At 41.1% G+C, this 13,942-nt stretch overlaps 1 protein-coding gene across 3 annotated transcripts in view; it reads left to right on the top strand.

The window, feature by feature from the left end:
- Nucleotides 1-2,049, top strand: part of IPO11 (importin 11) — a 79,827-nt gene extending 77,778 nt beyond the window's left edge. For all 3 annotated transcript variants that reach the window (XM_020783670.3, XM_020783669.3, XM_020783671.3), the window contains exon 30: nucleotides 530-2,049. In XM_020783670.3, coding sequence (XP_020639329.2) covers nucleotides 530-694 — 165 coding nt within the window. In that variant the 3' untranslated portion in view covers nucleotides 695-2,049. The remainder of the gene's footprint in view (nucleotides 1-529) is intronic.
- The last annotated feature ends 11,893 nt before the right edge of the window (nucleotides 2,050-13,942 follow it).

The following is a 13,942-nucleotide window of genomic DNA, read 5'->3' as shown; positions in this document are numbered from 1 at the left end:
TTTCCTCCTTCAGGTTTCTCTAAGGGTAGGCAAGTTTTCTTTCCACTTTAAATTAACTGAGTACAAGCTATGGTCGATCTTAACTATAGTAGTTGAACAAATATAGTTCCAGATCATTTTTATGCAGCTGGCTTGTTCCATTCTGAAGTCCGAGGCTGTAACTCCCTAGTCAGTTGTTCATCCTCATACATTTGACCTGGAAATTCTGAAACGTTGCTTAGTCTAACCGTTTGTGCTAGATGGCTGATTAGATACCTAGCCTTTTGAAAAATTCCATTGAGAAAAAGCAGCTTACCATTTAGCAGCCCCAGTTAGCACTGCTAATGAATGGGCACTGAAGGTAAAGGTTAATTTCAGTTGAGGAAGTTGCAGGGTTCCTTTTTGGAGGGATTCAGTTGGCACCTTGTGTCTCATTGGTAAGCACTGCAGCAAACAAAACCTTTTTCATTCTAGCTGAAATCATAAATGGATGAGTCATAGTGGCCTGCCTTTTTCATTATTATATATTGTTCTTATCTGTCTTCTGCAGCTTGCCCTAAAGGATCCAGTACATTCTGTATCACTGCAGCAGTTTGTATATGAGAAGTTAAAGGCACAACAGGAATTGTTGGGGGAACCTGGCTTTCAGGCACTCATGGAAACTGTGGATACAGAAATAGTCACACAACTACAAGACTTCTTACAAGGATTCTGAACAAGCAGAGACAAGATTTTCTACACTTCTGTCTTCACTCTGATCTTACAAGAGCAAATTAAGTGGCTTTCCATCCAATGACAAAAACCATCTTCTTTTTAAAAAGAGCTTCTTTTGGAAATTAAGAAAGAAAAAGGCTATGGCAGTGATGTTTTTTTCTGATTAAGAAAAGATTGAAGTAATAAATAAGAGCTTTAAGACAATAATGGAATAATAAATGTAAACTTTTAAGAATAACCACCCATGCTTGATATATAGGACTGAAATGTATGTATGGAGAACAGATTTGCAGAAGAGAAGTTCTGTAAAAGCAGATGTCCAATCTACTGTTAATGGAATGATGATGGATTTGAATTTGCAATCATGTGGTCTTATTACTTAAGGAACAGTGTCTAGAAAGGTTTTTGTCTAAGGATACCAGCTTGTATAGGCTGCCTTATACAATTGTTTACTATTAACATTGTAATAAAATGTAAAGTTTAACAAAATTACAACAGGGGAGGATGTAAAGCATATGTGTCAAGCAATTTAAATAGTATCAATACAGTAGTATAAATAATGGAAAGGATTTTTAAAGTTTCCTCTGTGGGGAATTGAATGCTTGTCTTTTGCATGAAAAGAGAACTAATGAAATTGTCTGAGTGTTTTAAATTTACTATGTTGATCCATATAAAAGGAAAGGGTTTAATATCTTTTCTTTTGTTTTAGTTCTACAGTTTTATTTGAAATGTAGCACATAGCTCCATTGATGAATTTATTTAAGTGTGAGAGATCTAAAATAACTCTCCTAGGATGGTGAGAAGTAAAAGGTACTGTTCACCATGAGCAGGCAAAGGAATAGCTTATATATTTGCTGCTGTAGAAAACTACCCAGTAGAGGTGGCTAAGGATGATGAGTCAAAACTTACTAATTGTCTATATTTCTAGATTACTCTAGAATAGTGATTATGATGGACTCTGAATATTTGAGCATTCATCTTGGAAAATGAGTACAGGTGAAAGAAGGAGAGCTCAGAAAGCTTCTAGGTTCCCATGTTGTCATTCAAAAAACATACATACTGTTTCCCCATTCCGTCTGCCTGTTCTTGTCTCATACCTCCTATTTTAAGGAGAGGCTTTTTCTTTTTTGGCAAAACTTATTTTCAATTCTCTTCTGATGTGAGAAATTAGTTTTTAGGAAACAATGACCACATACTAACAAAACGTTAGTATACCTATGCAGAAAAATCGCAATGGTATGTAACCACAGGGGGCAAAGATATTGTAAACTACAGAATTCAAACTGTACTAGAAAATAAATTCTGATGCTTCCAAACTACAAAATAGTAAAAATTCAATTAAAATTTTCAAGGATGTTTTATGTTTGACTTATTCTGTATGTTCCTCTCAGACTGTCTTATAAGTAACCCAGAGGTAGTATTTCATTTTAATGTGCTAAGTAGTAGCTGTAAGAAATGAATTTTAAATAGCAATATTGCCATGTTGTTCTATGCTAGAATTGGGACATTAGGTTTATCTGTCAGAGATGTAGGCCAAAAATGTCATTTGATATGAAATATCCTCAGGATTAAGGTGCACTGTCAAAATATTTTACATTAGATTTAATTGAAACTTCTACATAGCTTAGGAAATTTAACACAGTACACTGTTTGACAACCTGATTGAATTAAGTTACTAAAATAAGTGTTAACATTGGAACACAGGCACATGAACGGTAAAAAAATCTAATCCCTAGATGATATTAGCCTTTAAAGCACAATTCTCAATGAATTTTTTAAAATGTCCTATTTTTCTCTAGATTCCAACTTTTCTCCAAAAGATGAGGTTTACGTTTTTAATCCAAGAACAGTTTGTATGTGAAAACTACAGCCACCAGTCCCACAAATTCCAAGAACATAAGGGTGCAATCCAACTTTCTGAGGTAATGTTATTGTTACAAGTTGTCAAGTATGACAACTAGGATAGCTAATTTCTTTGTAGGAGAAAATTATGAGCCACTCAAACCAGGTATTTCTTTGAAGGACCATATTTTGCAGAATTTACCCCCCAACAGATATCAGGATAATTGATATCTCCCATTAGTGCTACAACACTAATTGAGATTGTTGGATTTTCTTTTTCCAAATATGTCCTCCATATCTTTTCCTTGATTAGACACTCGGTAGTAGAGTCCTCTTTCCCAGGTTCTTTTTGTATTTCTTCTCATTTATATTAATCCAGATGCTCTCGATGGGACAAGCTTGTTCTGTACAGTATTTCTGTGCAGGAATATTTATTTTTGACATATACTGCGACTCCACCTCCCTTTTTATCCTTGCTTTTTTAACAATTTATATCCTTCACTTGCTGTATTCCAGTCATGAGAGTCAATTATCCCTATGAAGTCATATTTACACTCCAGAACTAAGGTTTCCAGTTCTTCTTCTTTATGTCTTCTAACATTATGTCATACTCCTAATATGCATATATAGACATTTAAAATTGTGTGATTTGTAGTTTGCTTTTCTTTGTACATTTTATGAAGATTATTATTGGGCCACATTAGAGCTGCTCAGTCTGTTCCTTATTGTGCACAAGCCTTCATCCATCTTTACCTCTGAGCTAGTATGTCCCATACCCTTCCAATTGAGTTTAAAGCACTCTTGGTGAAGTTCTTCATGCTGTGGCCAGACACATACTTCCCAGTCTTTGTGATATGTAGCCCATCACTTGCCAGCAGTTCATATTCCAGGAGGTGTAGACCATGATCCTAAAACCCAAATCCTTCGATTTGGCACCACCTTCATAGCCAGTCATTCACCTGGATTGTTTTCCTTTCCCTTTCTATTCATCTTCTGAGTATTGGTAGGATGGATGAGAAGACTATTTGAGCCCCAAAGTCCTTGAGTTTCCATCCCAGAGCTTCTTTTGGCTATGTCATTTGTTCCCACATGGATGAGAAGAAGGATATGTACATACATGAGTGGGTCTATGGTTCTTCCTTGCATATTTCAGTCCACACATTAGGGAGGCTCCTATTACAACTACTACTCTTTTTGTAGGGTGTGTGTTCAATGACTGCTTGGCTGACCTTCAGCCTCTGTCATGTCCTCCTGTGGTGTCTACTTTATGTCTTCCTCTGCATTCCCTCCACCATATTGCTTTTCAAGAATCTGAAAGTGGTTTTGCAGCTCTGCTGGTGAAGTGTGTCTTCTTGCTTTGTTCCTTACTGTGACTTTTCCATGGTGCTTCCTCCACTGTTTGTTCTTTCATCAGCATTCTGCTCCATTGCTTTGTCTTGCTGTTTTCCCAATTCTAATGCCTCTCATGGCTGCTGCTGCTGCTGCTCAAGAGTTCTATGTACATCTTTTCTTACAGCCTTAAGTGTGGCCACTCGCTGCTCCAGCTTTTTTCTCTTCCAACAGTGCTACCAGTTTGCACTTGCTGCATTTGTACACTGTGTTGTTCTCAGGTATTAAGGTAACCTGCACACATTTTGCAGGGTTTTTTTTCTTTCTTCTGTTTGCTTGTGAATGATCTTTTCTTTGTCTTGTCTGCCTGGAAGGATGCTGGGAAAGTCCACTAATAGATAACTCTCTGCCTTTATTTCTTTGGTCTCCCCTTTTATTTTGTCTTTTCCTCCAACAGACCTTTTTCGTACTACTACTTCCCCATCAAACTCCTGTTATCTCTTCCTGTTTGCTTGTTCGGGTTGCCTGTTCCCTGGGGTATGTCTCAGTTTAATTCCTCTGCTGAGTTCTGTTAGGAGTCAGCAAACAGACAGCTAGCCCTTTCCGTGTATCCTGATATTCATCAATTGTAGTTTGAACTGTACCTATTGATCTAAATATGAGGGAGAACATCAGACTTTCTAGATACTGGCTGAAATTCAGGAGTAGGTTGGAACGAGAGTAGACCCACCAAATCAGTGAGGATTTAGTGAGCTTCCATAAATTGCATTGATTCAGTGAGTCTACTCCTATTACTACATACTACTAGATTTCAGCCATTATACTCTAGTTCGTTTCAGCCAGTATCAAGGATGATAAGGGTTGTAGTTCAAAAGCATCTGGAAGGGGCAGATTCCTTACTAATGTCTTCATCTTACAAACTAAAGTTGCTATTACACAAGTAGCCCAATCACACAATGGTCATATACTTCCCTCTCCTTTTGTCTGCATACCCTTCATAAAGGTGGGCATGCACAAAGAGATACAGTACAGGATAAATTCAACTTAACAACTTTTTTAGTTCCATTGGTGGAACCTAACCCAGTGAGATTTAAGATACTGTATTCACATGCCAGAAGATGGGAAAGGTAAGTGGTCTTATCTTCTACCACAGATTTAATTTGTATTTGATTGTTAGAATTCCTAGCTTCCTGAATTTGCATACATGGGAGTATTTAGCACCATCCCTTCCATCTTCTCTTTGTTCACATGATGATGATCTGAAGAGGAGAGGTTTTTGCATGCATGAAGAGCATACATGTGAACAGGACCCTCTTCTCAGACTCTTCCATCATATGCAGAAAGTAATGATGGGCTAGAGGCTCCATTTGAGCCCTGTGTTAATGAATGTAGGAATTCCAACAATTGACCTTTTTTTGCAAATGTCAATGAAATATTTCCACTGTACAACTGCTACCTTCAACAAACAAAAAATAATTTTAATGGCGCTTCAATAGACTGGCCCAGTCTCTTATTAGCCCCTTGTATCACAGTACAATATAAAATAGAGAAATTGTGCAACTATACATGCTTTCTAAAGTATTTTTTTAACTGAGATGCATTAATCCCAAAGAGGAGCAAATCCATAGGGGATAAGATACTGCAACCAAAGTGTCACAAAGTAGTAACCACAGTGTTCCCTGCATGTTGTACAAGTATTTAAATCTGGATATGGTCACATTCGAATGATAGATATTTGATTATAAAGGGCAGGAGCTTGTTCAACAAACTGTGCTGAGCTCATCACATGTCCTTAATAGAAATTAAATTGTGCCCTTGACAGGCTTTAGCAAGGTTCAGGAGAGAGGAGCCTGTCCAAGATACCCATAATTTAAACCAGAGTTAGGATAATGTGGCTCTCCACATGCTGAACAACACCTCCCAGCAGTCCTGAGAAGGATAACCAGTGCTGAAGCATTACAGGAGCTACTGTCTGGAAACACCTGAGAAGCTACAGGGGGACAACCTTGTTTTACAGAGGAGAACACACACACAATTTAATGCAGAAGGCCTTCTGTGGCCTGCTTGCAAGAAAATGATAAGGCAACATGGGACAGTTCAGACTAAGGAAGTCTGGTTCTGTAAAGTGCCTGGATACAAGATTCTCTGCAGCCATATTTCAGCTGTTCCGTGCTCCTCAGAGGGAAAGCAGACTCATTGACCTGAGCCAGCCGAGTTGATTTCAAGTACACAAATGCTGACAACTTCTGTCCTGCACCCTGAAAAGTCCATCTACGTGAGGCAAACCATAACAGGAGGAAAATGGACAAGACCTTTCTGACACTTGTGTCCTATAAGGTAAGGTCTCGTCAAAAGGAAACAGAGTTGCGAGCAACACCAAAAACGGGTGGCTCAGGGACTGCATTGCATTATTGTAATGGGAAGCTAATGAGCCAACACACAAGTTGGATCAACTAGATAGTAAAAATATTTGATCTTCCAACAGATTGTTCTTGGGAGATTTGACTGGGGTAAGCCACGACCCTTCTCTCTCTGACTGATAATTCCTCTGGATGAAAATTGGGGAGATTACCTTCAGCTCAGGGCACAATCACAGATAAGGAAGAATAATTGTTTCAACTTACATACTACCCTATAGAGCTAAAAGACTCTAGATAGTTTACGATAAACAAATTTCTTTACCATGTTCATCAGTTTTTTCCTGCAACATGCTGATCTTATAATGGTTAGATATATGTATACCTTACTATTCCTTATCCTCTTAGTCATCTTTTTGTGTCTGTTTCTTGCTCAATACCAGTTTATTAACCCTCTTTTTTCCTTGGAAATGGGAATAAAACCTTTTAATTTAAAAAAATACAGGGAACATTCCCCCACCTTCAACATCTCAAATTTCTCCATTTAAAAAAAAGTTTTAGGTAAATTGGACACTATATTATTTTAGAAGGAAATTGGCAAGTTCAGGGAAATGTCAATATTATGCAGATAATGCTTTGTTATGATACAGTATATCACAGAAATGAGTGCACCCCCTCACATTTCATAAATATTTTAGTGTCTCTTTTCATGTGAGAACACTGAAGAAATGACACTTGGCTACAATGTAAAACAGGAGTATACAGCTTGTATAACAGTGTAAATGTGCTGTCCCCTCAACGCAACACGCAGCCATTCATGTCTAAACTGCTGGCAACAAAAGTGAGTACACTCCTCTAAGTGACAATGTTCAAATTGGGCACAAAGTGTCAATATTTTTTGTGGCCACCATTATTTTCCAGTACTGCCTTAACCCCTTAACCAGAGCTTCACAGGTTGTCACTGGAGTCCTCTTCCACTCCTCCATGATGACATCACAGAGCTGGTGGATGTTAGAGATCTTGTGCACCCCACCTTCCATTTCAGAATGCCCCACAGATACTCAATGGGGTTTAGGTCTGGAAACATGCTTGGCCGGTCCATCACCTTTACCCTCAGCTTCGTTAGCAAGACAGTGGTCATTTTGGAATGTGTTTGGGGTCGTTATTATCGTGGAATACTGCCCTGCAGCCCAGTCTCCAAAGGAAGGGGATCATGCTCTTTTTCAGTATGTCATAGTAGACGTTGGCATTCATGCTGGCAGCACTCATGCAGCCCCAGACACTCCCACCACCATGACTGACTGTAGGCACAACACACTAGTCTTTGTATGCCTTACCTGGTTGCTGCCACACACGCTTGAACACCATCTGAACCAAATAAGTTTATCTTGGCCTCATCGGACCACAGGACATGGTTCTAGAAATCCATGTCCTTAGTCTGCTTGTCTGCAACAAACCGTATGTGGGCTTTCTTGTGCATCATCTTTAGAAGAGGCTTCTTTCTGGGCTGACAGCCCTGGAGACCAATTTGATGCAGTGTGTGGTGTATGGTCTGAGCACTGACAGGCTGACCTTCCACCCCTTCAACCTCTGCAGCAATGCTGGCAGCACTCATACGTCTGTTTCCCAAAGCCAACCTCTGGATATGACGCTGAGGACGGGCACTCATCTTCTTTGGTTGACGATGGTGGGGCCTGTTCTGAGTGGAACCTGTCTTGGTAAGACATCGTATGGTCTTGGCCACTGTGTTGCAGTTCAGTTTCAGGGTTTGGGCAATCTTCTTATAGCCTAGGCCATCTTTATGTAGAGCAACAATTCGTTTCTTCAGATCCTCAGATAGTTCATTACCATGAGGTGCCATGCAGAACTTCCAGTGACCAGTCTGAGAGAGTGAGAGCGATAACACTGCTCCCCCTTCACACCTGAGACTTGTGACACTAACGGGTATCATGACATCAGGGAGGGAAAAGGGCTACTTGGGCCCAATTTGGATATTGTCACTTAGGTGTGTACTCACTTTTGTTGCCAGTGGTTTAGACATTAATGGTTGTAAGGGGATGAAATGTGGAATATGAAATGTGAGGGAGTGTACTCACTACTGTGATATACTGTATATAACACTGGTGTCTGTGTTCTGGTTGGACATATTAATGTTAAGACTAGCAGTATCGTCCAAATTTCCATCAAAATTCCTGCCATACAAACTGGGATGGAATTGCTCCAACCTGATCTCGAAATGGCCTGAACTGATTTGTTCTAGGGTTTCTGCTGACATTTTTATCTATTTTGATATTTCTAGATGTGAGGGAGTCCTGAAAATGTAGGGAAATAAAGGGCTATGGTCTGAAATTGGGTGCATGTGTAATACAGCACCATGAGCTTTGCGAATGTGGCAAACCTTTCATTTGTAGGCACAGCTTCCTTCCTTCCACTCACTGACCTATCCATCCAACTGAACAGCAGGTAGGAATGTTCAGACAGATGTTTCCTCTGTAGAACACTTCGTGTAGGCATCCTTCAGTCTCAAGAGATTATGGTAATGTGCTCTTGGAACAGCATCTTGTGTAGCTTAGAAGGCCAATATGAGAGTGACAATCCCTTGCACACTGAAGACAAATACAGTGGACCATCAACCTACATATTGGAACGTTGTCTGTAGGTCGAAAAGTCCGTAGGTCGAAAATGCATTTCCCATAGGAATGAATTGAAAACCAATTAATCTGTTCTGGCCCAAGAACCCCCCCCCCCAAAAAAATTTAAAATTAATTTTTAAAAAATTAACCTTACCTTTTCAAAGCCTTCCAGGGGTCCCCCGCTGCCGTTGCCATCGCCCCTGCCGGAGGACTCCGAGGGCTTCGGCACTGCTGCCAAAGACCTCTTGGAGCTCCCCTGCCGCCGCCATTGCCACTGCTGGAGGCCTCTGAGGGCTTCGGCACCGCTACCGGAGGCCTCTCGGAGTTCCTTCACCCCTATCGATGCAGGCTTTCCCAGGGTGGACTGGGCTACCGGGGAGGGCTTCCCCAGTAGGCCCGGTCTACTCCCCAGGCTTTCCCAGGCAGTAGACCAGGCCTACCGGGGGAATCCCTTCCCTCGTAGGCCCAGTCCACACTGGGCAAGCCTGTGTTGGAGGGGGGGAACCTCCGGAGGCCTTCCCCGCCACCATGGGAGGCTTCTCAGAGGTCCCCTGCCGCCACCGATAGTGCCTCCGAACCAATATCGGCGGTGGGGGGGACCTCCAAGATGCCTTCCATGGTGGCAGAGAAGCCCTGGAAGGCATCCAGGGTTCCCCCGCCACTGCCACCAGGAGCCGAGCTGCACTGGGCGATCCCGGCCATGCTCGGACTCCTGGCATTTCAGAGGTCCCCCGCCACCACCACCGATTGTGCTTCCAGGGCAGGGGAGAAGCCTTGGAAAGCATCCGGAGGCAGATCGGTGCCCTACGGACTGGAAACGGGAGGCAAGGAAAGCACCAAATTTGAATTTGGTGCTTTCCTTGCCTCCTTCTTCTGGTCCGTAGGTCGATTATCCGGCTGCAAGTTGAAGTGAAACTTTGCAGCCAGAGAAGTCCGTAGGTCGAAAAGTTCGTAAGTGGAGCTGTACGTAAGTTGAGACTCCACTGTACAATCTGTCCCCTGTCCTGGTTTCAGGACTGCCTCTCTGCCTCTGCCTGCTTGACAAGGGTCTCTTCAGAATGTGAGAGGCCATGCTGCACCTCCTGCCTCCAGGCTGAACACTTAGATGTCAGGGTTTCCCATCTGTTGAGGTCCATTCCTAAGGCCTTCAGATCCCACATGCAGATATCCTTGCATTGCAGCTGTGGTCTCCCTCTGGGGCCAATTCCCTGCACTAAATTCTCCATACAGGAGATCTTTTGGAATCTGACCATCAGCCATTCTCACAACATTCCCTAGCAAATGTAGACATCGCTGTTTGAGTAATGTATACATGCTAAAAATTCCAGCTCATTCTAGGACTACTCTATTTGGAACTTTGTCCTGCCAGGCGATACCAAAAATGTGTCGGAGACAACGCATAAGTGTAGAACACTTCTTACATTGCAGCAAACAGTAATGTAAAGAGATGAGTGGGAGAAAACCTGTGTTGGGGCTTAGGAAGATGTCTTCTTAGTGTCTCCAGTCAGTGGCCTGGCTTGCCCCAGTGTGCCCACTCACTGCCTAATCCAAATCAGAGTGCTTCAGGTTTGACACCCATGTTTGACACCCAGAGCAAGAGAAAAAAAAAATGGTTCTGCAAATAAAGGGCAACGCCAGACATTACAAGAGAAAATAAAAGTAGAAAATGGGAAGAGGGGAGGAAGAGAGAAAAATAGTTGCTTGTTCTACTTTGAATTTTCTCATTACAGCCCAGACAGGTTAGGTGCCCACCCCAGATTTATATGCACATCCATCTTAAATGTAATAAAGTCTAAGTATAGTTACCTGAAAGCAAAAGCCAGACAATTCTAGAATGCAGCCAGCTCAATAAGCAATTTAGCATGCCCCCTTTTTATTCCTGAATAAAAGATGACCTGGTCTGATGGACAGGTAATAAATCAGTTTCAGTGATGTCAATCTGTGCCTCTTCAGGGCTAGTGACCAGAGTTTCCAGGAGAGGTTTTGACTTCTTTCCAGAAGAGATTTTGGCTTCCACTGGGGCTTCAGTTGCTTATCTCCTTCTGCTTTAGTGCTTTTCTCTTTTGCTACAACAACAGGCATCCATTCCTTTTGTTCCGTTTTCAGCATTTCTAACATTGCAAGTGTCAAAAGAAATGTCAGTGATTTGTAGAGGAATCATGGCCAACCTGGTCATGAGCCAGGGCTTCTTGAACCACCCTGTATCTGCTTTGGTAAGGCAGAAATATCTCTGCTTAATCTCAAGTGGACACTTTTGTTTGAAGCCAATGGACACTACTAATTAAAAACTGAAATCCAGTAGTAGGGCGCAACAAAAGTAGGTCCACTGAATCAGTGGAGATTTGTTAGGCCTCTGTAAGCTCCATAGATTCAGTGGGCTTAGTGTAGTTACAACTTACTGGTGGTTTTCAGCCACTGTGTATTAATTTTTATTACAAAGGTTTTTGTTACGTGTAAATGCTTGTACTTTTAAATTATATTCCTGTGGCCAAGATTTAACTAGTGGTTCAATCTTGCAAGTCTTTGTAGCCATAATACTTGTATTTCAAGACTAGAACAATGACTGCTCACTCTCTGTTGTTTGATACTCATAGACTCTTACAGTTTTATCTGCCCCTAATGCATTTCTTACAGATGCCAGTTTCAACTTTTAGGACATACAGCTAGCACATCAGCCATCCAAAGGACAGCTTTTAGATCAATAAACTATGTTATGTCATGGATCTTCTGTCTACTGAAAAAACATAAATGAAATCCTATAAGCTGAAGCAAGAATAGGTGATTACTGTCCAGTGCTGGATGTGCTAGAGTAAGTTTCATGACATGAAGAACGTTGACATGTTAAATTTGTTACGTCTACATCTCACTTTTTCTCAGTGCAATGTGAGGTAGGTGAGTCTGAGAGAGTATCATGGTCTTGAGATCACACAGTAACTTTCATGGCTAAATGAAAGAACTAAACCCAGTTCTTCCAAGTTCTACTTCAGCACATGAGCCACTACCATTACTGGATCTCTTGAACAAATCATCCAGGAAATTCAAAGTATGTGTGTCAGATAAATTTTCATGAAACTTTAAATGAAGATTTGTTGGCATGCTTGTGATATGATGCAGATTTATACCCACCCTGCTAGAGGGACTGTGAGTGCTCTAGGTTATGCCATCCTTGCCATCTAACTCAAGATCAAATGTCTCCCACATATGGCTAGCAACAGTATCAGCTTGCAGAAATTCTTCCAGCAGCATTATCTGAGGCTGCTGGTCATGGAAGCCAGACTCTCCACCACCATACACGCATGCATACATAAACAGCCAACTTACCTGCCTTAGTAGACTCCTTTATCAAACTAAGCTCTAAATACAAAGCTAGAAATTGTCATTTAGAAACACATATTTTAAAACTTCAAGCTAGAAGTTTAATTAAAGCAAGAAAATAATGGAAAAACTAGAAAAAATCAGGGTTGTTGTCTAAATACACAGGCTAAATGCTATGCCTAAACAGAAGAATATTCACATTCATTTAAAATATTATTATGTACCGTTTTTATCTCTGAGGAACATATTCTCCCAAGCTTCTTTTCATTGCCATTAGTCATGTTTGCATTATAAAATGGCAGTAGGAATTCTGTACTAAAAAGTTACAGCTCACTAATAGTTCAAACAATTCAAGTACTACTTACTCACTGCTTCTTTGTTCTTGAAGTTTTCTTGGATTGAAGTGCCAATTAATCATGGCGTTTCCAGTAAAAGCTGACAGTGACTGCCCTTAACATCAGTAGCTAGAACTCATAGAAATGTCAACATTTATGGTAAAGGGGAATTAAGTTTATTGGTTGTTCTGGGTTTTTCGGGCTCTTTGGTTGTGTTCTGAAGGTTGTTCTTCCTGACGTTTCGCCAGTCTCTGTGGCCGGCATCTTCAGAGGACAGCAACTTGTGCTCTGGTGTAGTTGGCTTGGGAGTGCAGTATTTATGGCTGTGAGATAGGCTTTTGTCTTTTTCTGTAGATAGGTGATTAGTGTGTATTGTTGTGGGTGTATTGTTGTGCTAAGGGGAAGAGATTATCTGTTCCTGTGGTTGATGGGTGTCATTAGCTGGTTTTTTGTGTGTAGTGATCCCCTGTCCTTGTGGGTGGGTAGAGTTCATTGACCTTTTGTACGTAGTATGTTTGATAGCTGGGAGCCAAGTTTTGTTGAGCTTCATACTTTCCTCTTTTTTGTTGAAACTGTGCTTGTGCTTGTGGATTTCAGTGGCTTCCCTGTGCAGTCTGACGTAATGATTGCTGGTGTTGTCCAGTATTTCAGTACTTTGAAATAGAATTTCATGTCCAGTTTGTTTCAGGGCATGTTCAGCTACTGCAGATTTGTCTGGTTGTTTTAGTCTGCAGTGTCTCTCATGTTCTTAGATTCTGGTGTGGATGCTTCGTTTTGTGGTTCCAATATATACCTGGCCACAACTGCAAGGTATCCGGTATACTCCTGCGGTGGTGAGGGGGTCCCTTCTGTCCTTTGCTGACCGTAACATTTGTTGTATTTTTGTGGTGGGCTTGAATACTGTTTGTAGGTTGTGTTTTTTCAAAAGTTTCCCCATGCGGTCTGTGACCCCTTTGATGTATGGTAGAAATACTTTATTTGTGGGTGGCTGTTTTTCTTCTTCAGTTCGGTGTTGTTTTCTTGGTTTGATGGCTCTTGTGATTTCATTTTTGGAGTAGCCATTTGCCTGTAGGGCCCAATTCAGATGGTTGAGTTCAGTGCTGAGAAACTGAGCTTCACAGTTTCGATTCACATTACACTGAGAAAAAGCCTTCGCAAATAAATCAAGTTTATCTTAGGCTCCCACTTATTTAGAATGTTACAGAAGCAGCAGCCATGAAAAATACATGCATATATTTGACTACAATCCCATTGGAGTCTCACAGAAATTTAACAACTATCATCAGAACTTAGAACCCAATCTGGTTAGCATGGCTGTTTCAGAATGTTCTTATTTCAGATTAGTTGATGATCGATGGTGCACCTGGAAATGTTTATATGTATTACAATCATGGACTTGGAGTTGGCAGGGATGTCAGGGGCCACCTGTTCTAATAAT

The sequence above is a fragment of the Pogona vitticeps genome, chromosome 2 (genome assembly GCF_051106095.1).
Source record: "Pogona vitticeps strain Pit_001003342236 chromosome 2, PviZW2.1, whole genome shotgun sequence".
In the NCBI taxonomy this organism is placed as follows: Eukaryota; Metazoa; Chordata; class Lepidosauria; order Squamata; family Agamidae; genus Pogona; species Pogona vitticeps.
The sequence above is the reverse complement of the archived record's forward strand: the minus strand, read 5'-3'. Positions and strand labels throughout refer to the sequence as shown.